This window comes from Arachis ipaensis, chromosome B5 (assembly GCF_059453495.1).
Source record: "Arachis ipaensis isolate K30076 ecotype BB chromosome B5, ASM5945349v1, whole genome shotgun sequence".
Lineage (NCBI taxonomy): Eukaryota > Viridiplantae > Streptophyta > Magnoliopsida > Fabales > Fabaceae > Arachis > Arachis ipaensis.
This window is the reverse complement of record NC_142440.1, coordinates 151,580,897-151,608,489: the sequence shown is the minus strand read 5'-3', so window position 1 is coordinate 151,608,489 and position 27,593 is coordinate 151,580,897. Positions and strand designations below refer to the sequence as shown.

Here is a 27,593-nt window from a genome sequence, read left to right as displayed (position 1 = left end):
ACCCTTTTAATGACCACCGACAATAATAACACAACTAATGGAATTTAATTATTAGTTGTTTTTAATGCTACTATCGAAGCATATATTAAAGAAAAATATTAAGTAAACAATAACCATCTTAAATAATATGAATAATTATTAATTAAATAAAAATATATTATATTTTAATTTAATATTATTAATTAAATTTAAAATTAATTTATTCTTTTAACTCTATTAATTTATATTATTTACATATTATTTAAAAATGTTGTTAGTTATCTGTACTTTTTCTATATTAAATTAGGCAACGGAAGGAGAGATATTAGTCATACTCCTCGCTCCTTATATATATATAAGGTCCCCTTTAGGTTTGAATTGCTAGAATCTCATCCTTATCAAGTAATAATAAGCTAACAAAGGAAAGTTTCTATTTCTGGGGTATATTTACTACTCTCAAACTTGGGCCAACATCAATTAAAACCTTGCCTTATTTTATTTTATTTTATTTTATTTTAGTATTGATTTTGATGAATTACAAGAGTAAGGAGAGAACTTGATTGTAGTGAAGGATGTGGAAGTTGAAGATTGGGGAAGGAGGAAAGGACTTAATCTCAACGAACAACTTTATAGGAAGACAATATTGGGAGTTTGATCCAAATGCAGGAACACCACAAGAACGTGCTCAAGTTGAAAGATTTCGCCAAGAGTTCACAAATAATCGTTTTTCCACCAAACAAAGTTCTGATCTATTGATGAAGATGCAGGTATATTTTTCTCTCTCTTGAATAAAAAGTTTTAAAAAATTTTTAAGTGCATCGATATATATTGGTATTTTAATAATTTTTAATTGTTTATTTTAATTATAAAAAAATATATAATATATATAATTTAGATTAATAATTAAAATTTATTAAAATATCGCTGTACCAATATACCTAAAAACTTTCTAAAAGTTTAGTTTTAAATTACGTCCCATAGAAGTTTGTAGGATATATAAATAATATTTTTCTATGTATTAATCATCTAATCATGATTTATTCTTTAAAAATAATATTCCACAAATACAAAAAATAAACTACAAAATTGATTATATATCTCTTGCCACTACAATGTAACTAATATTTAAATTAAATTGTCGAAAAAAGATAACCTTACTAATAAGTAATAACTTGACTCGTACGATTGCAGCTAAGAAAGGAGAATATATGTGGAGCAATTCCAGCGGCAGTGAAAGTGGGAGAAGAAGAGAAGATAACAGAAGAAGCATTGATTACAACAATGAGAAGAGCTCTCACTTTCTCTTCCTCCGTTCAATCACATCAAGGTTACTGGCCTAATGAGTTAGCTGGCCCTTTGTTTTTCATTCAACCCTTGGTAAGCCTAATTGTATCCGTATTTATATATATATATATGATAAACACTCTTTTTAATCATGCGATAAGAGAGTTATTAGTCACTAGTGTGTTGATTGTGGATAAAAATTAGCTTCGCAAAATTTTCTCATATTCAACTTTATTTTACTTAAGTGTATTATATTATTTATGTATGTGGTGCAGGTAATGGCACTATACATAACAGAATCTTTGGATGTTGTTTTAGGAGCAGAACATAAGAAGGAAGTGATACGGTATTTGTATAATCATCAGGTATATATGTAAAAAAATGCTCAATCAATTTAATTCTTAATTTTTTATTTGGAAAACCAAATATTTGATAGAGAAATATTAGGTAATCGACTAATATTTTTTTTATATTTATTTTGTAGTTGAACTAACACTAGTTTTCTGCTGATTTTTTTCCGCTAAAGTACTGGTGACCAAGCATCCTACATGTTCTAATATCCTTCAAAGTCAATTTATATTTCGAATAAAACTTGCAAAAAAAATAGAGAGAATTTTCTTTAACAAAATAATAATATTATTTGTATATCAAAATTAACTATTAAAGTCAGTTATCATGTATTTGTGTAAAAATATATGTGTCATTTAACTTATTTTATATTTTTACATATATTTTATATTAATGAATAATTTTAGTGACTGATTTTAATATGTTACGTAGACAAAAAAAAAGATAGAATTTATCTTATTTAGTATTAATTAATTATCGCAACAATTAATAAATACTAAATAAAATAAATTATGGCTGTTTTTGGTTGATTTTCTTTGGTTACCAAATATTTCCGTAACTAGTATAGTTGTATCTTAAATATGTCGCAGTTATTAGGATGCTTTGACTTTTGAGTAATTATTGCTTGGCGTTTTCTCATGAGACAGAATGAAGATGGTGGGTGGGGAACCCATATTGTGGGTCACAGCACAATGTTTGGATCAGCATTGAGTTATGTTGCATTGAGAATACTTGGAGAAAAACTTGAAGATGATGAAGACATGCCAATGGCCAGAGCCAGAAAATGGATTCTTGACCATGGTGGTTTAGTGGCTATTCCTTCATGGGGAAAGTTCTGGGTTTCGGTATATACATTACTTGATAAATATAGTTTTTAAATATATGAAAGTTATATATATTTACTAGACAAATGGCACGTATGAAAACACACACATATATACATGCATGTTAATTTACTTAATTGATTTGATGAAAGGTGCTTGGAGTTTATGAGTGGTCAGGTTCCAATCCTTTTCCACCAGAAGTATGGCTCGTACCCAAATGTAGCCCTATTCATCCAGGTTCATAATAAGTCCATGAGATACATTTTGGGTTTCTATATAATTTCTATATAATTTTTGTCCTAATAAGTCAAGTACTTCATTGTATGATAGGTCAAATGCTGTCCTATTCTCGCTTGGTTTACATGCCCATATCATACGTATATGGCAAGAAATTTGTGGCTCCCCTCACTGATTTGATCAGATCTTTAAGAGAAGAAATGTACAACGAACCTTATGATCAAATCAATTGGAATAAAGCTCGAAATATTGTTGCTAAGGTCAATTAATACATACTTTAATTTAATTTTTTTCCGATTCCCTGATGTTAAAACATGGGTTTTAAGCTCATATCCCTATATATTGTCTACTATCTTATTTACTATCTTATTAAAAATTATTTTTAGTTTAATTTATCAAATATAAGTACTAATATTTTTAGAAGTTTATTTTAAAAAATTTAACTTTGTTAAATAACTTTTCCAAAAATATTATCACCTAATTAAAGTAAAATTTTTAACAAACCACTCTTTAAACTTTTTCATAACTTAATTTTTGGGATAAATCACACAAACAAATCAAATAGCATCAATATTATATAAATGTCCTAAAATAAAATGGTTTACATATATATATATATCAATATGTAAATCGAATTAACTCGATTTACGCGTTTTTAATGTAAATCAAATTAATTGGATTCGATTTATTATATGTGCTATATCAATAATAAATCGAATATAGTTTATTCGATTTAGTACTGATATAGATTATTGACATTTTTTACGTTAATTATATAAACTTTAAAATATAAATGTTAATAAAAAAATATCTTTTATTTAGATTCAAATAAAATATTTAAAAAATTAAAATAAATAAAAATAGAAATTCAACTTTTGTGTTTTAATTCAAATTCTAAAAAATTTATATTTTTATAAACTTAAGAATGTAAAATGAAACATTAAACAATTTCTAAAAATTTATTAAAATTCATCATTTGACTCATTGATATTTAAAAAATTATGATCAGAATTTTTTATGTTAAAAAAATTAATATAAAATATAACTTTTTTAAGATAATATAAGAGTTAAAATTTAAAATTTTTTTCAAATAAAAAATAACAGATAATTATATAATCTATATAATACCAATTATATTTATATAATATATAATTTAAAAAATAATTAAAATATTATATCAATTAAATAGTTATTTAATTTGTGAAATTAAATATAAAATTTATGTTTTGATTGATTTTGATGATTTTATGCTCGAATTACAGGAGGACCTCTACTATCCACATCCTCTGATCCAAGATATGTTATGGGGATTTCTTTATCACGTTGGAGAACGCTTTCTAAACACTTGGCCGTTTTCCAAGCTTAGAGAGAAGGCATTAAAAGTCACCATGAATCATATAAAATATGAGGATGACATTAGTAACTACCTTTGCATGGCAGTTGTGGAGAAGGTATATATAACAATGAAAATATTTGATAATAAAAAATAATTAATTAAAAATAGTTAAAATTTATTTTATTTAATATTTATTAATTATTAAATATTAAATAAGATAAATTTTGTTTTTTTTTTTGTTTTTCTAATATTACTGATATAATAATTATTATCCATTAAATGAATCTGATCTATTAATATTTTTACCAATGTTTGGTGTTTTTTAAGGTGATGTATATTTTTTATTTTTGAATTTTTTAAAAAATTTTAAAAATATTTTTAAGTTTTATTTATTTTTTTTTGAAATTTTTTATTTCATTAAATATATTCTGATGGCTAAATTTTTAAAAAGTTTAGGACAAATTCAATAATAATACATGATAATTATATTTGATTTGTTTGTGTTAAAAGTTTTTTTTGTAAAATTATTGCTGAATTAATTTTAAATATATTAAAAAATTAGTTGTTAAAGGTATATTTAATATAATTTAAAAATTGTTGAGACACAATTAAAATTAAAATAAAATTTATAAATATTTTTAAAATTTTTAAAAAGCTTCAAAATAAATTTTACACTCTTTAGAAAAAGAAGTTTGTTACATTTTACTCAGTTAGTGGAAAGATTACATTGATATATGAAACTATAAATTATATATTCTTCTTGTACCTACTACTACTACTTTTATTTTTATATATATTTTTAATTACCAAATTAATATATTACATGTTATATATCCTTGTAATATAAGTAGTCACTTCTTGGCTGCATATGTTGAGTTCGTGACCTTATCCGTTGCCACCATATTTACTTGGCACCTATCTACTCGTTTGTTATTTCTCTTTTTATGTTTTAGTGGAAGGGTTAAAAATATAATTATTTATATTTTTTTTATCAGTTTAAATTTTTAAAATTTTTTTTTATGATATTGTATTAAAATTTTATGATTAAAAAGTTTAGAATTTGATACTTGTTATCTCTAAAAAGAATTAAAAAATTTTAAGAGTTAGCAGTTTTTAATAATTTTAGTCTATATTTAATCAACACAAATATTAAATTATCTTTAACATATTAATTTATATATGTAAAATTTAGAAAATATAGATACAAACTGTATTAACTCATGTGTGTAAATTTTAATAAATATTGATATAAACTATGTGTTTCTTACGTATAAATTTTTATAAATATGGATATAAAAATTAAATAATAATCTAAAATAATAATATTTATTAGTTATATAACATTGCTAAAAAATAATTAACATAAGATAAATTATAAAAAAGAAGACAATGTAAAATTTCAAACAAATATGCTTTCTTCTAAGATGTTATTTGTTCTTGTTCTTCTTGCCAAACTCCATTAGTTGTTAAATGATAAAAAATATTAAAAAATAATTAAAATTTATTATTTTTAATTATTAATTAATTATTAATATTTAAAAATATTAGATAAAATATGTTATTGAATTATTAAATTAATAAAATAAAACTAAAAAAATTAAAATTAATGACTAAATAGTGACTATAAACAAAAAATTTTGATAGTCTTAGTATTTCTCTTAAATAATTACAAAGTATATACATAATTATTTTATATGTTTATGGCTACCTATCATTTTCTTTGTCCATATTTTAAAGAACTCCTTTGTATTCTTTGGATTAGACCAGATTACATTTCTACACCTGGATTATTTGAGCTTTGAATTGTGGTTGTTGAGTATTATAAAATTATCCATTTTAAAAGTTTAAATTGATAGAAAAAAATAATATTAATAGTTATATTTTTAATATTTTTTTTTAAAATAAGAATCTTTTTTGGATTTGTTTGATTTTTTATACAGGCCTTCTTTTTTTTATTTGCTTTATGTTATTTTTTTATTTTAGAATTTACCAAAAATTGAACTCTAAATTTTTGGGACATCAGGATGAATAATTTTATGACATGGTATTAGGATTTAGTGTCTAAAAGTTAAGAATTTGATACTTAGTAAACCCCAAAAATAAAAAATAAGACAGATAAAAAAAAAATTTATACAAAAATCAAACAAATTTAAAGGAGACTCTTATTTGAGAGATAATATTAGAGATATAATTATTAATATTATCTTCTTCTATCAGTTTAAATTTTTTGAATAAATAATTTCATGGCATGATATTAGAACTTTCTATCTAAAAAATTAAGAGAGTTTAATAAGCCTGCACAAAAATTAAACAAAAAAGAAACTCTTATTAAAAAAGGATGTTAGAGATATAAATATATAACTATTAATATTATATTTTTCTATCCATTTCAACGTTTACCTTCTCCTAATGCAAGGTATTTGCAATACTAAAATACTCTGTTAGATCAAAATAATCAGTTACTAAAATAATTAAATATGTTATATAATCTAATAATTTAATTTTTTTTCCGACAGCATAATTAAAATATTTTATGGAAATTAAGTACTTATTCTTATTGAATGAATGATTTTTTATGTGCAAATAGTATGATTGTTTATAATATATTTTAATTTAAATATCTGTAAACGTAATTAGTTGTTATTGAATGAAAATGAAAGGTTTTGTCTTTAATTGCTCATTGGGTTGAGGAGCCAAATTCAGAGACATTCAAACTTCACTTAGCTCGAATCCCTGATTATTTCTGGGTTGCTGAAGATGGCCTAAAACTTGTGGTTAGCATTATCATTCTCTCAAGTCTCAATAACTCTAGAAAGTACATTTAGTTTTTGGAAAAGAGAGGTTTTATACTTTTATTAGATAACGAATGAATAATGAGGTGTAAATATTTGTTTGAGTGTTATTAAGTTAATAAAAATAGATTTTTTTATTAAAAAAAGATTTAATTTGTTTTTTTTATATTTTAGTGTATTTGATAAATTTATAGTAGTAAAAATAAAAATACTAAAAAAATAAAAATATTTTTTAAGAAATTATAATTTATATATTTTTAATTTTTTTTAAAAAAATGTTTACATAATAAATAAATAAAAAATTATTTTTATATTATTATACCCAAACATAATTAATAAATAAAAAAAATTTACATAAAATATTTAAACATAAAATTATTTTTATTTTTTATAAAATTTTTTTAAAAAATATAACTAAAAAGAAATTTTTTCTTAAAATCCCATCCAAGCAAATCCCGAGTCTTTATGACTTCTTACTATTGAATAATCTTTATGTAAATTATAAATTTCACCAATTCATCAATGATTGATTATATTATTATATTATATTTTTAATAATTAAGGTAATAAAATTTAAAAAATTTAAATACTAATAGATATATTTAATAGTTGATACTTTTATATTTTAAGATTATACTGTAGATCAAAATAAAATAAGTGTATACAATGAAATTAAGTATCGAATTGTATCCAAATTTTATCAAATCTTATCAAATTGATCAACGTAATAAATTAAAGTGTCTGAAATTATATAACTGGGTTCATGAAAATCATAATTTATAAAATGTTAATAGTATATTTTTTATCCTTAAAATTTGGTAAAAGTTTTAAAAATATATTTAAGTTTTATTTTGTTTTAATTTTGTCCAAAAATTTTCGATTTGCATCAAATATATACTTCTGATGGCTAATCTTTTAAAAAATTTAAAACCAATTCAACAACAATTTCATAAGAACAATCTTTAACACAAGCAAATCAAGCATAATTTTTATGCATTATTGTTAGATTAGTCTTAAATTTTTTAAAAATTTAGCCGTCGAAAATATATTTGATACAAATCGAAAAATTTTAAAACAAAATAAAATTTATGAATATTTTTAAAATTTTTGTCAAATTTTAAAATTAAAAAATATATTTTATCCTGTAAAATTGAGTAATACTAGCTAGTCAAATGTGGGATACTGCATTTGCGGTACAAGCAATAAATTTAATGATAGATTCATTTCTTTTATGATAAATTTAATAAAATCCTCAACACATACATTTCTTTTATGATAGATTGATTTAAATTTAATACAGGCTCTGGGAAGTCAAATGTGGGATACTGCATTTGCGGTACAAGCAATAATTGCATGTAATATGAACGAGGAATATGGATATGTACTTAAGAAAGCACATGACTTCATCAAAGCTTCGCAGGTAATTAATAACAAATAATCATTTATGCCTTACTAATACAGAAGCAATAACATATATTATTCATGTTAATCAAAGATTCGTGAGAATCCAAAAGGTGACTTCAAGGCAATGCTTAGACATATATCAAAAGGAGGGTGGCCACTCTCAGTTCGTGATCAAGGTATGCCAGTCTCCGATTGCACTGGAGAAGGACTAAAGGTTAGTTCGCTAATACAAAAATGTTTAGGAGAAAATTATTAAAAAATAGTCAAAATTTATTTTATTTAATATTTATTAATTACAATAATATTAAAAAAACAAAAAAATAATTAAAATTTATTTTATTTAACTTTAATTATTATTGTAGTAATTAATAAAAATTAAATAAGATAAATTTTAATTATTTTTTATTATTTTTGTTTGATTATCAAATATTTTTACTAATTATTACAATAATTAATAAATATTAAATAAGATAAATTTTAATTATTTTTTAAATCTTTCTAGCATCGCCTCACTAATAAATGTGTGACGACAAATTTTTTTCGGTTTTTTTTTTCACTCAACTTTTGTTTTCTCTCTTCTTCCCTCTCAACCGTTATTCTTTCTGTTTCTGATAATGTTTTGATACTTGTACAGAAATTTTGTTTTTATAACCAAAAACTTTTTGTATTCTTTTCAAAGATTTATGTGTTTTTAATTTAAAAAACAATAATTTTTTTTGGAGACTGTCTGTTTAAAATTTGGTTAAAAAGAATAATATTACACATCTAAGTGTTTTTGTTAATTAAATTAGTCTAATATCAATAAAAATTAATTATGAGTAGTATATATTATATTCCAAATATTACTATTTAATTTAGTTATACTTAATTTATAAAAAATTTGAATGTGTAATATTACTTAATTAAAAAATATTTGTTCACCTAATATTTTTTAAAAAGATAAATATAAATATTTAAATAATGTATTATATCTACAAATAAATAGTAATCTAGTTAGTTTGTTTATCATAATTTCATTTTTTATTAACTTTTTATCTTTGTAAAAAAATTTACGTGATAATTAAAAAAATGGTTATATCATCTTATCTTATAATATAATATGTTAATAAGTCACAAACTTATTGTATTATTATCAAAATATAGACTGTAAAATCTTATCTTGTGAAGCGTGCTTGACAGATGGTAGGTATATTATTAATTGCATTCAAAGGATGACATTTGCTACAAATTAAATTTATATGTAGGCTGCACTTCTATTATCAAAATTGCCAACTGAACTAGTTGGAGAAAAAATGGAAGGGCAAAGATATTATGATGCTGTGAATGTGATTCTCTCTCTACAAGTATGTCTTTCTATCATGACGTTTTTCATTATTATTACTTTATTATTTGACTATATATATGCATTCTTTTTTATTCGTTTAATTGTAAATTTTTTTAATTCTGCAATGGTTTATGTATTTTTAAAGTTTATTATTAAATTTTTATAGTTGATAAAAAAATTTAACCAGTTAAAAATACTGATCTTATTGGTTTAATTATTTTATTAATTTTTATAGTTTTATCATGGTCTATATAATTTAAAAGTTGATCGTTAAGTTTCTTAATTGATAAAATTTTTTCATCAGAATCCTATATATTAACTTGCCAACAAAACAAGGAATTGAATATATATTATGAGAATATTAAAAAAACTTGCATCAAACAGTAGTGAGTATTTTCAGAATATTCTGCTTTAATTTCTTTTTAATGTCAATTGTTATTGAGGACTTGATTTAAATTGTTTACTTAGAATAAATTTGGGAAAAAAAATAATTAGCTAATATAAACTTTAGATGAAAATATTTTAAATATATATATATATCCAACTTTTAGATGTGCTTAATTTTTATTAGCTCTTTATTGTTTAATTTCCTGAATAATTTATAAATAGTTAAATCAATTTGTTCACCCATACAATTTGGTGGAAGCAACAAATAGTTTAATGTGATTTTATTGGATTTCAATTGCAGAGTAGTAATGGTGGATATCCCGTCTGGGAGCCTCAGATAGCCTTTCGGTGGTTAGAAGTAAGAAAATTTGAAAAAAAATTGGACACAATATTAATTTAAGACTTCGTTTAACTGAAAAGATATGACACATTTTTTATTTATTTAATGCAGAAATTCAATCCAACTGAATTCTTTGAGTGCGCTATCATTGAGATGGAGTAAGATTTATCCTTGATATATATTAATAGAGATAATGAGTGAAAAGGAAATTAGTTAGTGTATTTGAAATTCTTACAGACTAATAAAATTTTAAATATACTAACCAACTTTTTTTGGTTCTTTATTAACGATAGTAATCAGTGGCTAAGAGAAATGAGTTAAATCTTAACTTCTCTTTTTATAGAATACTATTTTTATTTTTTCAATAAACTTTATGAAATATTTTTATTTTTTGTCTCGTAACAAGTTAAGAGACATTTTTGTTTTGTCTCATAACAAGTTGAAAGATATTTTTTATTTTGTCTTTTGAGAACCAGAAATAGAGAAGAAGCAGAGAAGAAAGAATCATACCAAGATGTATTTCGATTCAGCTGCTAAGTATAATGCAGCCTACATCCAGTCTCCATCACAACAGTGACGGAATTTCACTATCTTTCAACAGAATTACATTCACTAATTCTCCCTAGGATCTACCCAATCCTATCTGGGACAAGTCTAGATTCTAACACAACCTGTAGGACTCACCCTAGTTTTCAACAGCAAAGTGCTCACCCAACTTGTAAGAGAACAAGTCCAGATTCTGACCTAACCTGAACTTGACTAGGACTCAAACCTAACTTTCAATGGCAAAGTGCTAACCCAACTTGTAAGGAAATCCACTCAAGATCATGACAACAAAACAGAAATACATACAAAGAATTTCTGAGATAACTATGAATTTTTCTTTAACTCTCTGCCTTTTTTCACTCATTGACTTTTTCTTATAAAACTTCACATGTTGCCTTTTACCGATGAAATACAGACAGACTAAATGGAGAAAAAGAAATATTCAATGAAAGCCATGAAGGAAAAGAATAAACAGCTCAAAGAGCTATAGGAACCCAAACGTGTGTTCTCACTCCTTATTTCAATCCTTGGCCGTTCACCCCTATTATAGAGGAGTGAAACTTCCAGAGCTTGAAACATTCTTCAACACATGTTGGTTCTCTTCTTCCAATACACATGCAGCAGCGGCGTGACAGAGGAGAGAGAGGGTAGAAGCAGTGACCGAATCAAACATGCAACCATACCTTCAATCTTCTCTTTCAACCTTTTTTTTCATGCATCTTAGATCTGAGTTGTTGAACTTTGCTTTAGCTCCAAGTCTTGATTCTGATCATTGATGAGCGTTTGACTCAAGCTAGCTTCAAACTTTCCATTTTTGTCTCTTTCAGTTTGAGACTCAGAGGCTATCTTCTTCTTGGTGGAACAAAAACGAAAATAAACTTTTTATCGAGGTATATCTGCTTCTTGACCGAAGCCGATTCTTTCCTTTTCTTGGCAACAAAATCTTGAAACCTTTCTTCAAATCTCTCCTTCTGTAGAAAATATCTTTCTAAGCCTTTCTTCATAGCCTTTTCTTTGAGACTTCTTTTTTCTGCTATCTTCTTTTCTGATGATAGACGTGACCGAAAGAGAGAGAGGAGAGAGAAGAGAGAAACTTTTAATGGAAGCCATCAAAGCAGATTAAACTCAATTGAATTCCAGGTCTCAGTTCCCAAGAAGTGAAGTAACGTGTGAAGCTTTTAATGTGATTAAATCAAATTGAATTTTAACTTTCAGTTACCAAGACATGGGGTAATCGAAGCATTAGAGAGGAGAGAGGAGAGAGAAGAGAAAAACTTTTGGTGGAAGTTTTCCAAAGAATTAAATTGAATTGAATTTTAAGTTTCAATTACTATGAATGAGTAACATATGAAGCTTGGTCTCTTGGGTTTTCTTTCTTTAATTCATCACACTTGGTTCTTGGGCTACTTTGTTGATTGAGCTTGTCTTTTCTTTTTCAAATTTCAGCTACTAAGTTCTAGATCAATTTGCTCTAATAGCTGAATTTGATTATGGACCAAAATAGGCTTGCTTAATTGGGCCAACTTTTATTTTTTACACATAACATGTGGCTTATTTCCTTTTTCTTGGTTCAGCCGTTTTCCATTTTAGATCAAAATTTGGAGTAATAGAATGATCAATGTGTGATACATATTGTATGTATGCATGGGCTATACGGGGTTTGGGTTGCATCTCAAGCTTCTTGGTCCATTTTCATTTAACTTATTTTTCTGTACACTAAACCAAACAAATCACACAAACAATTTTGACAATAACCCATTAATGTTTAGTTATCATCTTAATCATAATTTGATTATCTAAACTCAACAATTAACTATATCAATAATGTGTAGGAAATAATAAAAAATAAATTTAAATAATTTATTTTATTTTATTTTATTTAATATTTATTAATTATTATTAAAATAATTGTACAATTTTAAATATACTAAATATATAATTATGAATGTTATATGTATAAAATTATGGATATTATATTATATAAGTAATTTTAAATATTATCTCTTTAGCATTATTATTAATTACATTAGTAAGTTAGGAAGACAATAAAAAATTAGCTCAAACTTAATTTATTTAATATTTATTAATTGAACTATTTTTTTGTTAATTTTTTTTATTATTAAACGTTTTCTTAATTATATATATTCTGAATTTCGAAAATAGAAAGTCTAGTGGGTCAACCCTTTCATTAAAATCTAGATAGCATTTAACTATTAAGAAAAGAGTGTGTAATTTTACACTACTAGATATAATCTCACACCATTAAAAATACTAATAATAATTAGTTGATGATTACAAATCACAAAATATGCTGGCCCTTAATACTACTGTTTCAAACAATTATTTGCCAACATATATTATACTTTATTGGTCTATAACTAATGCAACTAATTTGAGTTCACAGGTACGTGGAGTGCACTTCATCAGCAATGCTGGGCTTGGTTATATTCAGAGAGCTTTACCCAAACCACAGAAGGAAGGAAATAGATCAATCAATTTCCAAGTCAATCCATTTCATTGAAACCACACAGAATCCTGATGGCTCTTGGTAATCTTGTTCAATTTTTTCCCTTTTTTATATAAAAAAATATAATTATAAGAATTCAAAGTAATTAAAGATGGTAAGCACAATGATACATATTCAGGTATGGTTGTTGGGGGGTTTGTTATACATATGGCACATGGTTTGCTGTAGAGGCACTAAAAGCCGTTGGAAAGAACTACCATAACTGTCCTTCATTGCGCAAAGCTTGTCAATTTTTGTTGTCTAAACAACTTCCTAATGGCGGTTGGGGTGAAAGTTACTTGTCATGCCGAAACAAGGTCTCTGTTACTTTCATTTTGCTTCTGAATAATGTATACTATACAGAGGACATAAACAAACAAAATATTCCTAATGGTTAAAATTGTGCTCATATATATAACATGTTTAATTTCTTTGTTAAACAGGTGTATACAAATTTAGAAGGTAACCGGGAAAATATAGTTCAAACATCGTGGGTTTTATTATCTCTTATTGGGGCAGGACAAGTAAGTAAAATCTTAGATCTTTTTGGAACGAAAACATGATCAAATAAGATATTGTGATAGATATATTTTTATTTGTTTTAGAATTTAATTTTAATATACTAATCGTATAAAATATTTTATATAGTTATTTAATTATATAATATTATATTATAAAAAATAATTATCTTTTAAATTAATTATGCAAATGATCATATAAAAAAATGAATGTGATTAATATACTCATAGTAATATACTCATGCGCGGAGGCTGTTTATTAATATACAGATGCAAAGAATTGTACGTGTACATGTTGTGCACTTGTGCTTATGATATAAAATTTTATTGTGTGTCAAAAAGGCTGAGATTGATCCAACACCCATACACCGTGGAATGAAGCTACTAATCAATTTACAAATGGAAGATGGAGACTTCCCTCAACCGGTAACTAATTAATTATTGGTTTAATTATATTAATTTTTATAATTTTATTAAATTTGTAATTAAATTTTTATTTTTTTATTTACATTGAATCTCTAAACCATTTTAATTTTATGATTAAATTTTTATTGTGACAAAAATATTTAGATTAATAGAATATTTTGTTTCCAAATTAAAAATACCATTATTAATTTCTTAAAATCTTAAACATGATTTTTTTTTCCGAAATGGTAAAATAGTCTTTTTCTTCCTTCTTTCTCACACTTAAAAAAAGGGAGAAAGTGAAGGATTTTTCTGTCAAAGTATGAAAAAAAGAAGAAGTCATGTTTAAAAATTTAGCAATTAGTGATGGTATCTTTAATTTCAAAACAGAATATTTGATTAATCTAAACGTTTTTATCACAATAAAAATATAATTGAAAAATTGAAAATAATTTAGAGAGACAATTAAAAAAATATAAAAATTTAATTATAAATTTAATAAAACTATTAGAACTGATTAGATAATTTAACCTTCATTATTTCTTTCTTATATTTATTTTTGTAGCACTTAGCAAAGAAAAAAAAATATATCTTGTATGACGTTCAATCATCAACATAATTTCAATAATTTTTAAATACAGGATGTCACAGGAGCATATTTTAGGAACGGTTTATTGACCTATGCTTCGTATCGAATGATATTTCCTATATGGGCTTTGGGAGAATATCACAGCAGAGTTTTGCATGCATGAACTACTATATTTATAATAATTTGATCACAAAAATGATCAAATTCTCGAAATAACTCCTACATTGTTTCGAAGTTACCTTTATGATTATCATGAATTATAATATGTTTGCTTGTCTACTACATGTAAAATGTGTTTCGTATTTTGTATGTATTTATTATTATCTACATTGGAATATCATGATTCTTGGTCGTGCTTTAATTAGTTATCCTACATTTTTTGTCAGAATTAGTTTTCTTACTTCAATATAATATGGCGTAAAAGAAAATTACTGGCAATACGTATGGGTGACAAATGAACTAACAATGACAAATATGAAGCTAAATTCGAGAAAATGATTCAAGTTTTTTTTTTTTGGACGTGGAAAATGATGCAAGTTAACAAAATACAATATCCAATAATTTGTGTGGGCTGGGATGAAATAAATCATGGGGTTTTGGACACAGAATCATCATGGGCCTCTCTAGGTTAAAAACACAAAATCTTGGCTTTTACGCAAATTAGTGGATACAGGTTAAATTTGTATCAATATAATATCTGAGATAAATTAAGTTGGATTGGTCTAATGGTATCTCATTAATCCGCTTAATTAAATATCCAACAAATTAATTTTTAATTTGCTGGATTAGGAATACCTTAAAAAAAATCCGAAGTAATCATTAATCATATATATGTTGGTGGACCTAATATTAAATTGTTAATAGCTCATTTAGATAATTGGAACATATCTAATATTAAAAAAATTATAAAGAACATAATATTGTAGTTATGTATTAGAAACAATTATAAAATTATATTGTAGCCCATGCTGTTACAATACATTACAATATGTGAGAGAAGTAATTTATGTGTCCTTTTTAGTGTCATAACAGTCAAACAGACTAATGACCATAATAGCGGAGGAATGTGGTAGATTTTGTATATGGAATTGGGGAATCTGTTGGAGATAATCAGAATTAGGTACTTTTTAACGTAAAATTGATGTAGAAAATCACCCTAAATACAGTAAATAAAACTGTAGGTGTACCATGAACAATAAAATAACATTCTTAATTTAACATGGAAAATTTTAAAATTATTGAAAAAAAATTACCGGCCGAATTCTAAAAAAATCTACTATATTCAATCGTACTTGTAATAATAGTGTGATCATAGTAAGACACTATTTTACTATAATTTATAGTAACTAACAAATACTAAAAAAATTATCTAAAATCAAATGTTTATTCCTCACAACACTCTAATTTTATATCATACACTATCTTCTATAGTATTACATTCACTATAAGAGAATTTATTTTACAGAAACTATGAATTGCTTCTGTTTTGGACGAGTAACAATGTTGTAAGAAGGGTTCTACTTATAGAAAAAAAATTGGGCATGTGCTACAATATAACTGTAGTGCCAATTTTTATTCTCCGATTCGGTGGTTATTTTGCACCTTTCTTTCTTTTATTTTCTTAGCCAACAATGTTGACTTTTATTGCAAAAAAAAGCCATATTCACACGGTTTTAACAGAATTTAAAGAAATAAGTAGAGAAAAGAGTAGAAGGTGGATTTGCATCAGAAGATGAGGGACAATAAAGAAAAGATTCGAAGTAGCAGCGGTGATTGTGTATAACGAACTCGTAGGTGGATGGAAAATAATATGGGATGAAGTGTGGGGATTTGAATGAAGTGCTATCAATAGAGAACAGAGTAGTCGCAGAGGTATAAGAGACTAATAAAAGGTTGCAAAATATGAATGTTGTAGAAAGTAGATATCTACGGTTGTCTGAGAGAAAATAAACATGGAGGACAGAGGAGGGAGAATATGTGTAGATTTGACGTGCAAAGTTAAACATTTTGTTGAGCTAAGTTTGATTTTGGGCTTATATATATATGATGACAAATATTTATTGAGTTAAAGTCCAACTATGGTTTAAAGTGTGTTTTAGCGATGCAGGTCCATTATTTATTTTTCAGCCCAACAATGTTGCTTGAGTATTCCTTTAATGCTTCAATTCAATGCATAAGTCCAATACCTTTAACAAGCACCGTTTAGCAAAAATATAAAGAAAGAAGGCTATGCATTTGTAAAGTGATACATGGGCATTTGTCTTCATTATGGAAAGTGAAGGACAGTTGGAACAAAAAGACATTAACAACACAACAAAGACAGCTGGGATACTCTCATGATATTAGGACATCAACAGACTCCAAGAACATTAGCAAATCAAAATGCAGAAGATCACAAGTAAAGTTTAGAAGAGCAAAACAAAAACACAGAGCTATGGACAACAGTTAGAATGACTCAAAAATGGAAGTGTTTTGCAAGCCAAGAAAGACAGCAGCTCCAAGGACAACAGAGGCTGATGGATCAGACCCTCCAACAAGCAACGTTAGTGAAGCAGGATGGAAAAAGAACTGCATGCCATAGGTGACAGCTCCAACGGGTTGATGGTACGAGGGATTGAAAGAGGAATGGAGAGCAAATTGGAAGAGTAAGCTGATTCTATAAGAAACTTCACTTCAACATTTGAAAGCAAGAAAAAGAGAGAAAATTCAAAGCAACATATCCTCTCAATCGAGTTAAATTCTTTTTCTTCTACTAGTGCTTCATTTTTTATTTGCTTTGTTATGGCCGTCTTGTGTCATCTTTTGTATTGAGAAAAGGCTGATTATGTGAGTGAAAAATTCACAAGAGAAAAAGCTAGAAAGATGCATGAAAGAGCCACTGAAAAATCTGTGTAATTGAGATGTTGAACTAGGATTAGTTTCCCTTGCCAAGTTGGGATAACACTTGATGAGTTTGAATCTGTTTAGGTTTTTCTTGCCAAGTTGGGATAGCACTTAGTGGTAGATTGAATCTGCGGGTTCTCCTTACCAAGTTGGGATAGCACTTGGTGTTTCTGAACCTGGCTAGGTTCTCCTTCCAAGTTGGAACAGCACTTGGGTTGCTAGGCTTTGGGGTAGAAAGCTTAGTGGAAGATACTAGATGAATTAGGTTGTAATTCATTAGTATTGGTGTTTGTAATCTGTTTAATTATAGTAAAAATTCCACCATAGTTGTGGTGGAGACTGGATGTAGGTTTCATGGCACATAGAAACCGAACTAGGATACATGCTGAGCTCTATCTCTTCTTCCCTTCTCTATTTTATTTCTGAGTATGAGACAAAACGAAAAAATCTTCTGCATATTTAGCTTCTGCGAAAATAGAGCATTAGAACTTCAGTTCTGAGTTAACTTGATTCAAGCCCCCTTCTCAAGTTCAGGAAGTTCCATCAATTGGTATCAGAGCAAGGTATCAAGAAGTCAAGCTTCACAACTTGGAGCAAAGATCCATTGCCAACAATATGGGTCCTAACATCATGGCATACACACTCATTGAAGGGCAGTCAAATAATAGACCTCCTTACTACAATGGAAACAACTACTCTTACTAGAAAGAGAGAATGAGAATCTCCGTGCAATCAATCGACTACAATATTTGAAAGATTATTCTCAACGGACCAGATGTTCCAACCAAGCAAATTGCTGATGGAGAAGTTGTGGCAAAAGAAGACAATGAGTGGACAGAGGAAAAAAGAAGAAGGTTGAACTCAATGCAAAGGCAATCAACCTAATGCACTGCGTAATCAGTTTTGAAGAATACAAAAAAGTTTCAAGATGCAAGACGGTTAAAGAAATCTGGGACAAGCTCAGACTCACCCATAAAGATACTAAACAAGTGAAGGATACTAGAATTGACATGCTGATGAAGGAGTATGAAATGTTCAATATGAAGGAGTATGAGAGCATCAATCAAATGTTCGAAAGGTTCTCAATAATTATCAACAATCTGGATGCCATAGGGAAGAGCTATTCCGAAGAAACTTTGGTAAGGAAGATCTTAAGGAGTCTTACTAAGAAGTGAGAAGTAAAAAACACAGCCATCTCTGAAAAAAATGATTTGATAAAAATTACCTATGATAAAACTACTCACATGTCTCAAGACAAAGATGACAAGAAAAAAAATGTAGCACTGAAATCAAGAATGACATCCAAAGAAGAGGAATCTGATGATAGTTTCTCAGATGAAGAAATAGTGCTCTCTGTAAGAAAAATGAGGAGATTACTGAGATTCAAAAATAAAGGCAAAGGAAGTTCTTCATCCAAAGACTTCAAGAAGGATCAAGCCAAGTTCACATGTCACCACTACAAGGAACCGGGTCACTTCAAGTCAGATTGTCCTTAATTAAGGAAAGGCGAAAAATCAAAAAAGGAGAAAAAGAAAGTGATAATGGCAACATGGGAAGATTTGGAAAATGACACCAGTTTTGAAGGCTCAGATCAAGAGGCTCAACTATGCTTGATGGCTGATCACGATGATAAAGATGAGGTAGATCTCTCTGACCTATTTTTTGATGAATTGCGCTACATTATCAAAGACTTTACTGTGAACTCTAAGAAACTCGTAGATAAATATATTAAATGCAAGAAAGATAATGAAGCATTGAGAGCTGAAAATAATTTTTTACTGAAAAAAGTAAAGGCAACTGAAGCTTATGATGAAATTTCTTTAAAAGAAGAAAATGATGCTTTAAGAGCTGGATTAAACAAATTAAAACTCAAGCATACAATCACTGTTTCCATTGATTTAATTGCTGAAAATGAAAGGTTGAATAAAAAAAATTAAAAGCCTTAATGAAAAGACTTAACAAAATTTGTTCAAGGTTCACAAAATCTTGACAAATTACTTGTTGGTGAAAGATTTGGTTGTAAAAAACCTGGACTTGAATTTAAAGAGGAAAACAAGGCTGTTTTCAAATAAATTGTTAAAAAATTTGAAGTTTCCTCTTTCAAGAGTGTCAAACCAAAAATTTTTAGTAAGCCAAAAAAATCAATGAACAAGAGCCATTGCTATAAGTGCAATAGAAAAGGTCATAATCCTCTACAATGCTTCATCTTTCTAAGATTTTTTGGTAATGATAGTAAACTATATAAAGCTGTTCATGATTATAAAACTCTTAGACAACCAAGAAGATTTCACATGAGAGGTTCCAAATGAATTTGGATACCTAAGGTCAGTTGAAGAACATGCAGGTTTGGCTTACATCCAAGAAGAAATTGGACATGTGGTATCTTGATAGTGGATGTTCAATGCATATGATCGGAAATGATACTTTCTTCATCAAACTCAACAAGTATGATGGATGATTTGTCACTTTCGGAGATAATGGTAAAGGTAAAATAATTGCTATTAGTAAGGTTGGCAAAGATTTTTCTACTTGCATTGATAGTGTCTTCTTGGTAGATGGGTTAAAACATAATCTATTGAGCATAAGTCAATTGTGTGACCTTGGATATGCTATAACCTTTAGGAAATTAGATTGTAGGGTTATTAATGAGAAAACATGGGTTGTTTTATTTATTGCAAAAAGAAGTGACAATGTTTATGGTCTCACACTAGATGATCTTAAAGTTCAAAATGTTACTTGTTTCTTTTTAATAGAATTTGAAAAATGGATGTGGTATAAGAGACTAGGACATGCTAGCATGTTCCAAATCTCTAAGCTTGTTAAAAATACTTAGTAAGAGGTCTTCCTAATATTAAATTTAATAAAAAACATCACTTGTGATACTTGTCAAATGGATAAACAAACCAAAATCTCTTTTAAACCCAAGGAAGATGTCTCAACTAAGAAACCATTGGAGTTGTTGCATCTTAATCTGTTCGGACCAACTAAGACTCAAAGTCTAGGAGAAAAAAGTTATGGAATGGTTATTGTGGATGACTACACTAGATTTGGTTGGGTGTTCTTTCTAGCTCATAAATATGAAATATTTTCTATTTTCGAAAAATTTAGCAAGAAGATTCAAAATGAAAAGAGTTTAAAAATTATTTCAATTAGAAGTAATCATGCCAAAGAATTTAAAAATCAATACTTTGAATTTTTTTGTGATGAATTAGGCATATCACACAACTTCTCTTGTTCTAGAACACCACAACAAAATGGTGTTGTGGAAAGAAGAAATAGAAATTTACAAGAAATGGTTAGAGCTATGTTATGTGAATATGAGGTTTCCAAATTCTTATGGGCTGAGGCTGTAAATACAGCCTGTTATGTTTTAAATCGTACACTCATAAGAAATTTTTTAAAGAAAACTCCCTATGAACTTTGGAAAGGACATCCTTCTAATCTCAATTACTTTCATGTGTTTGGTTGCAAGCGTTTTATACTGAATATCAAAGAAAATTTGAGAAAATTTGATCCTAAAACACATAAAGGTATTTTTCTTAGTTATTCCACAAATAGCAAAGCTTATAGAGTCTATAACAAGAAATCTAAGACAGTTGAGGAGACCATGCATGTCATATTCTGTGAATCTAACATTGTTCCTAGTATTTGTATTGATGATAGTCCAGGTTTTGAAGTTGAATTGACCAAAAATATTGAGAAAGTTTAACAAAATTCAAGCCCTCAAGAAACTCCATCTGCAAGCAATGAAAACACTGATTCTGCAGGAGACAATTTGGAATTATCTCCTGTCGCAGCAGAAAATCCTGATGCAGAGGCCATCGTTTATCAAGAGGAATTAAAATGGACATTCAGAAATAAATTGGGTGAAGATGGAACCATTGTCCAAAACAAAGCAAGATTGGTTGCTCAAGGCTATGATCAAGAGGAAGGGATTGATTTCGATGAATCATTTGCACATATAGCTCGAATGGAAGCCATTAGATTGCTCTTAGCCTATGCGGCTCATTGCGACTTCAAGCTATTTCAAATTGGCATAAAATTTTGCTAAGCTAATGACAAGTGAATTTGATATGATCATGATAGAAGAATTAACTTTCTTCCTAGGCTTGCAAATCAAGTAAACTACAGAAGGCATTTTTGTTTATCAAGAAAAATATGCCAAGGAATTTGTCAAGAAATTTGGGCTGGAATGTGCCAAGCCAATGAAAATCCCATGCATTCAAATATCAAGCTTGACAAAGATGAACATGCTAGAGATGTTGATGAGACACGTTACAGAGGGATGATTGGTTCTTTGATGTATCTAACCTCCTCAAGGCCTGATATCATACAAAGTATTGGTGTGTGCTCAAGATTCCAATTCAAACGCAAGGAATCTCATCTCTCAGCTGTCAAGAGGATTATTTGATATGTGCTTGGTACCACTAATTATGGTTTATGGTATCCCAAAATCAATTCTTTTCAATTAGTGGGTTATTGTGATGCAGATTTTGCTGGGGATAGAATTGATAGAAGAAGCACCAATGGTATATGTTGCTTTCTTAGCAAATCACTCAATGTATGATCAAGCAAGAAGCAAGCAATAGTGGCATTATCCACTGCCAAAGCTGAGTATACTACAGCCTCTTCTTGTTGCTCTCAATTACTATGGTTGAAAACTCAGTTAGCTTACTATAAACTGAAAGTATCTAATATTCCATTATTTTGTGACAATATAAGTGCTATAAATATTTTAAAAAATTTTGTTTTGCACTCAAGAACAAAGCACATTGAAGTTAGATTTCATTCTATAAGATAACATGTGCAAAATGGAAATTTAGATATTCAGTTTGTTAAATCTTAAGATTAACTAGCTGATATTTTCACTAAACCATTGATAGAAGAGAGGTTCTACAAATTACGAACTGCACTGGACATTCTTGATTCATCTAATTTTTCTTAATTTTTCTGATATTTTGGTTTGAGCATTTTGTCTCATAGATCGAGATGAGATTATTTTGGACAGGATGATGAGTGGGCTTCATTTATTAACTTGTCACTAACTGAAATCGTTGGAGGCTTCTCAAATTTGGTGGGCTTAGGGTGTTTGCTTGCATACTCACAGATGGACCACTTATGTCCAAAAATGTTGGGCCTACTTGAGACTTAAAATTTAAAACCATTGTTTTCTATTTTGACTTGGATTTATTTTTTGTTTTCAACAATTAACTCTATCAACTTTTGAAAACTTGGTTCATTTGGTTACTACTGTTAAACTCAATTATTTTCAAAATATTTTTTAATATTTTCAAGTTGAGACCTTTGCACTACTTTAGATTTATTTTTTTCCTCTTCATGAATCATTTCACACACGCCACTCTTCACTCCTTCACCCCACTTCTCATTCTGTGATACATGGATTATGTTTGCTCTTCTTTCTAAAATTTTCATTTCATTCGTTTATTTGTTGTTGAGGCACATGCATGCATGTGTGAGTTCAAAAAATGCTTTGCCTTTTGCCATGTTGCTCACAAATATTTTTTTCAGTATTATAATTTTGATTTTGGGACTGAAATTTTTAGGAAATTTAAATTCTTACATTAAAGGGGGTGGTGTAGTAAAGAAAATAGCGACCAAACGTAGAAGCACTGATGAGGATACTAAAGCTCCGGTTCATGGTAATGATTCATTGATTCTTAAGTTCAATTCAACCAAAATCTGAATCATGACTGGAATCATGGAGGATTTTCTCCAAGAATTCGTGAATCTGACAGATCTTCTCATCAACTTTGGGGCCAAAAGGAAGAGAGCTGAAGGCATGGAGAAAACTGCACTTAAGAAGACAAGGGATGCATTCGCATTCTCAAAAATTATGTGGAGGAAATTGAAGTTGAGTGTACCATCACTGACAATGAGGATGAGGATGAAGGCTCTGATGACTCCAACTCTGATGCCTAGCTACTCTCATCTCTAATTTAACACTTTGCTTTGCTATTACTTCAGACTGCATGTGTTTAGCCACTAACAAATTTTTTGTAGGGTCTTTCATTTTCCTCCCTGATGACAAAAGGGGGAGAAAAGAAAAGAAATGTTAGATTTGGCTTAGGTTATGGATGATGATGCTTAATGATATGTATTGTCTTGTGTGTTGCAGTGTTACTCTGCTTAACTTTAATTGCTTATGCTCTGTGTTATTGTTGTTGTGATATATTGCTTTAGTAATTTTTTTTGGCTGTTTTAAGTTATAACCACTTGAAGAAGTAAGCCAAGATTAAAGGAGAGAAATGCTAATTTTGAGGGGGAGCACTATACATTTTGGATGGTCATCAAAGGAAAGTGTTCTCAACTTATTTAAATTAACATTTTAAATTCAATTATCTTCTTTTATCATGTTTGTCATTAAGGGAAAGATTGTTGAGCTAAGTTTGATTTTGGGATTATATATATGATGACAAACATTTATTGGGTTAAAGCCCAATTATGGTTTAAAGTATGTTTTACTAATGCAGGCCTATTATTCATTTCTCAGCCCAACAATGTTGCTTGAGTATTCCTTTAATGCTTCAATTCAATGCATAAGTCCAATGCCTTTAACAAGCACCGTTCAACAAAAATGAAAAGGAAGAAGGCTATGGATTTGTAAAGTGATAAATGGGCATTTGTCTTCATTATGGAATAAAGGACAGCTAGAACAAAAGGACATTAATAACACAACAAGGACAACTAGGACACTTTCAAGACATTAGGATATAAACACACTCTAAGAACATCAGCAAATCAAAATGCAGAAGATCACAAGTAAAGTTTGAAAGAGCAAAACAAAAATGCAGAGCTATGGACAATAATTGGAATGACTAAAAAATGGAAGTGTTTTGCATGCCAAGGAAGACAACAGCTCCAAAGACAATAGAGGTTGGTGGATTAGACCCTCCAACAAGCAGCGTTAGTAGAGCAGGATGGAAAAAGAACTGCATGCCATAGGTGACAGCTCCAATGGATTGATGGTACAAGGGATTGGAAGAGTCAATGAAGAGCAAATTGGAAGAGCAAACTGATTCTATAAGAAGCCTCACTTCAACATTTGAAAGCAAAAAAAAGAGAGAAAATTCAGAGCATCATATCTTCTCAATCGAGCTGAATTCTTTTTCTTCTACTAGTGCTTCATTTCTGATTTTTTGTTATGGCTGTCTTGTGTCATCTTTTGTATTGAGAAAATGCTGATTATTTGAGTGAAAAAAGCCATGAGAGAAAAGGTTAGAAAGATGCATGAAAGAGCCACTGAAAAATCTGTGTAATTGAGATGTTGAACTAGGATTAGTTCCCTTTGCTAAGTTGGAATAGCACTTAGTGGTAGATTGAATCTGCGGGTTCCCCTTACTAAGTTGGAATAGCACTTCGTGTTTCTGAATCTGACTAGGTTCTCCTTCCAAGTTGGGACAGTACTTGGGTTGCTAGGTTTTGGGGTAGAAAATTTAGTGAAAGATACTAGATGAATTAGGTTGTAATTCATTAGTATTGGTGTTTGTAATCTGTTTGATTATAGTAGAAATTTCACCATAGTTCTAGTGGAGACTGAATGTAGGTTTCATGACACATAGAAACTGAACCAAGATACATGTTGGGCTCTATCTCTTCTTCCTTTCTCTGTTTTATTTCTGAATATGAGACAAAATAAAAAAATCTTTTGCATATTTAACTTCCACAAAAACAAAACATTAAAACTTCAATTCTAAATTAACTTGATTTAGCTCCCTTCTCAAGTTCAAAAAGTTTTATCACATTTGATTTTAGTTTAACCAATCGATTAATTGCACTTGGATTTCGCTTTTTGCTTTGGAGCAAATCTATAATCGATTGATGCAGGTTTGATTACCAATCTGGCAAACCCCGTCCCTATTTCACTTAATTCTAGCAAATCAAAATTATCAGACTCTCTCCTAAAATCTATATCATTTCTCATTCTCATTCTCCTAGTTGGGAGAAAAAATTAACTCGAAGCTCTCATGAAGTGTATATCATCATCCTGATGAAATAAAGAGGACTACCATTCATGCTCTTCTTCTTTAATAAAAAACTAATACTGCTGTTATTTGGTCTTTCCTGAGTTAAGAGTCTTGTGTGAGATTTAAATAAAAAAATAAGAATAAGACTTGTATGCAAATATAAATTTTAAATGTCAGTTCTTATAAATGATAAATAAATTTTTAATTTTTTTTGTAGATAAATAAATTTATCATTAAATTTAATTATAAATAAATCTTTAATATTTATAAATGGGTTGCGAGACACATAAATCCTTCCGTACGAGATTTATATCATCACTAGAAGAATCGATGTGTCTTCTATTTACGTATTTTAATTTAGTAAAAATTTTATTTGTCTTTGCAATAAAAATTCAACCACATTTTTTTTTCTTTTATTTAAAATACGTTCAATCAAGACCATCAAATCCTTTGCCATAATACTTGCATACACAATATGCCATAAATATAATTAGAATGAAATTATGTATTAATCATGTTATGTATACATTAAAATTAATCTATTAATATAAAATATATATTAAAATATAAAAGATATATTAAAAATAGAGAAACATTAGATCATCAATTTAATTTTTTTAGTTTAAAATTTTTTTAGTTTAATAATTCAACAACATATTTTATCTCATATTTTTAAATATTGATAGTCTTTTGATATTTTTCTTAGAAATAAGTTAAACAATGTATTTATATATTTTAGTGTAATAGCATTTTTAACAATAAAGAGATAACCCAACGTTTCAATCACATAAAAGTAGTTGTAGGCAAACCCCATCAACCCACACACTCCGCAGTCGCCACAGTTTATTTAGGGTAACACTCAACGCTGATCATTAAAGCACCCATAATGAGTCACTAAACATTGCAATACAAAAAAAAAAAAAAAAAACCCAAGATTTTCATGTGTTTTTACCATATTATTAAAGCTAAAGATCAACATTTTTTTGGGAGCTCAATTCACATTATTATTAATGAAAAACCTTCGTCCTAAGAAATAGGAAGAACTCACATCATGAAAGAAAAAAAAAAGAAGAAATTAAAGAAACTCGTAAACAGCAGAAGATGACCTCGGTTATATAGATTAATAATGCTATGTTTAGTTAGTTTGTTATACTGATTCAGTCAGGGAGAAAAGGATGTTACATGCTAAAGATATATCAATTTGAAAAGAATCATTCAGAAGATATATTATATGCATAACCCTCTTGTTCCTAACTGGCTTTTTTGTTTTTTGTTTTTTTTACCAAAGATAGGAGACTCGAACCCGCAACCTCTTAATTGAGTATGGGGAGATTATGCCATTTGAGCTATTACTCATTGGCTCAAATTTTAAAAAGATAGGAGACTCGAACCCGCAACTTCTTAATTGAGTATGAGAAGTCTATACCATTTGAGCTATTACTCATTGGCTAATGGCTTTCTATTAAACTTATTCTAAGGTACTTATTTCATTCAGAAGATTTTATATATGCATAAGCATAACCCTCCGATCTCGAAGTCATGTTTATAATTAAAATATATTTTTAGTAAAATTAATAATAAAATATTATGTTTTATTTTCAGTTAATATTTTTTTATACTATGTGATATTACTTTTGTTTTAAAATAATTTATTTTGATATATATATTATATAATATTTATTAAATTTAATTTTTTTAGAACAAATTTTTATCAAATTGTTATTTAATTATAATTTGTAGAATTGTATATACTACTAATTATTACTGGGTAGATCTGATTTACTTAGACAAAATTTAAAATTGGGTTTAAATTTTAAAATAAACCTAATAAAATATTCAAATGAGTTTGAATTTAATTAAACCCAATTTGATAGTCCATGAAACCCCTAAACTTAGCAACGGTTAT

General features: G+C 27.9%; 1 protein-coding gene across 1 annotated transcript; it reads left to right on the top strand.

Annotated features, from left to right (window-relative positions):
• The first annotated feature begins 505 nt into the window (after window positions 1–505).
• LOC107642153 (lupeol synthase-like) lies at window positions 506–15,169 on the top strand. The gene is made up of 18 exons (XM_088487907.1): window positions 506–746; window positions 1,171–1,356; window positions 1,539–1,628; window positions 2,259–2,456; window positions 2,588–2,672; window positions 2,766–2,932; window positions 3,935–4,123; window positions 6,669–6,782; window positions 8,101–8,220; window positions 8,296–8,418; window positions 9,449–9,547; window positions 10,217–10,273; window positions 10,367–10,413; window positions 13,206–13,349; window positions 13,447–13,624; window positions 13,751–13,831; window positions 14,168–14,251; window positions 14,872–15,169. The coding sequence occupies exons 1-18, from the start codon at window positions 552–554 to the stop codon at window positions 14,980–14,982; spliced, it is 2,268 nt and encodes a 755-aa protein (XP_088344033.1). The 5' UTR covers window positions 506–551; the 3' UTR covers window positions 14,983–15,169.
• The last annotated feature ends 12,424 nt before the right edge of the window (window positions 15,170–27,593 follow it).

Coding starts and splice junctions, on each gene's coding strand:
- LOC107642153 (XM_088487907.1), top strand. CDS start 552: ATGTGGAAGTTGAAGATTGGGGAAGGAGGAAAGGACTTAATCTCAACG. Junction 8,419..9,448: donor GCACTGGAGAAGGACTAAAG/GTTAGTTCGCTA, acceptor ATTTATATGTAG/GCTGCACTTCTATTATCAAA. Junction 13,832..14,167: donor CTCTTATTGGGGCAGGACAA/GTAAGTAAAATC, acceptor TGTGTCAAAAAG/GCTGAGATTGATCCAACACC.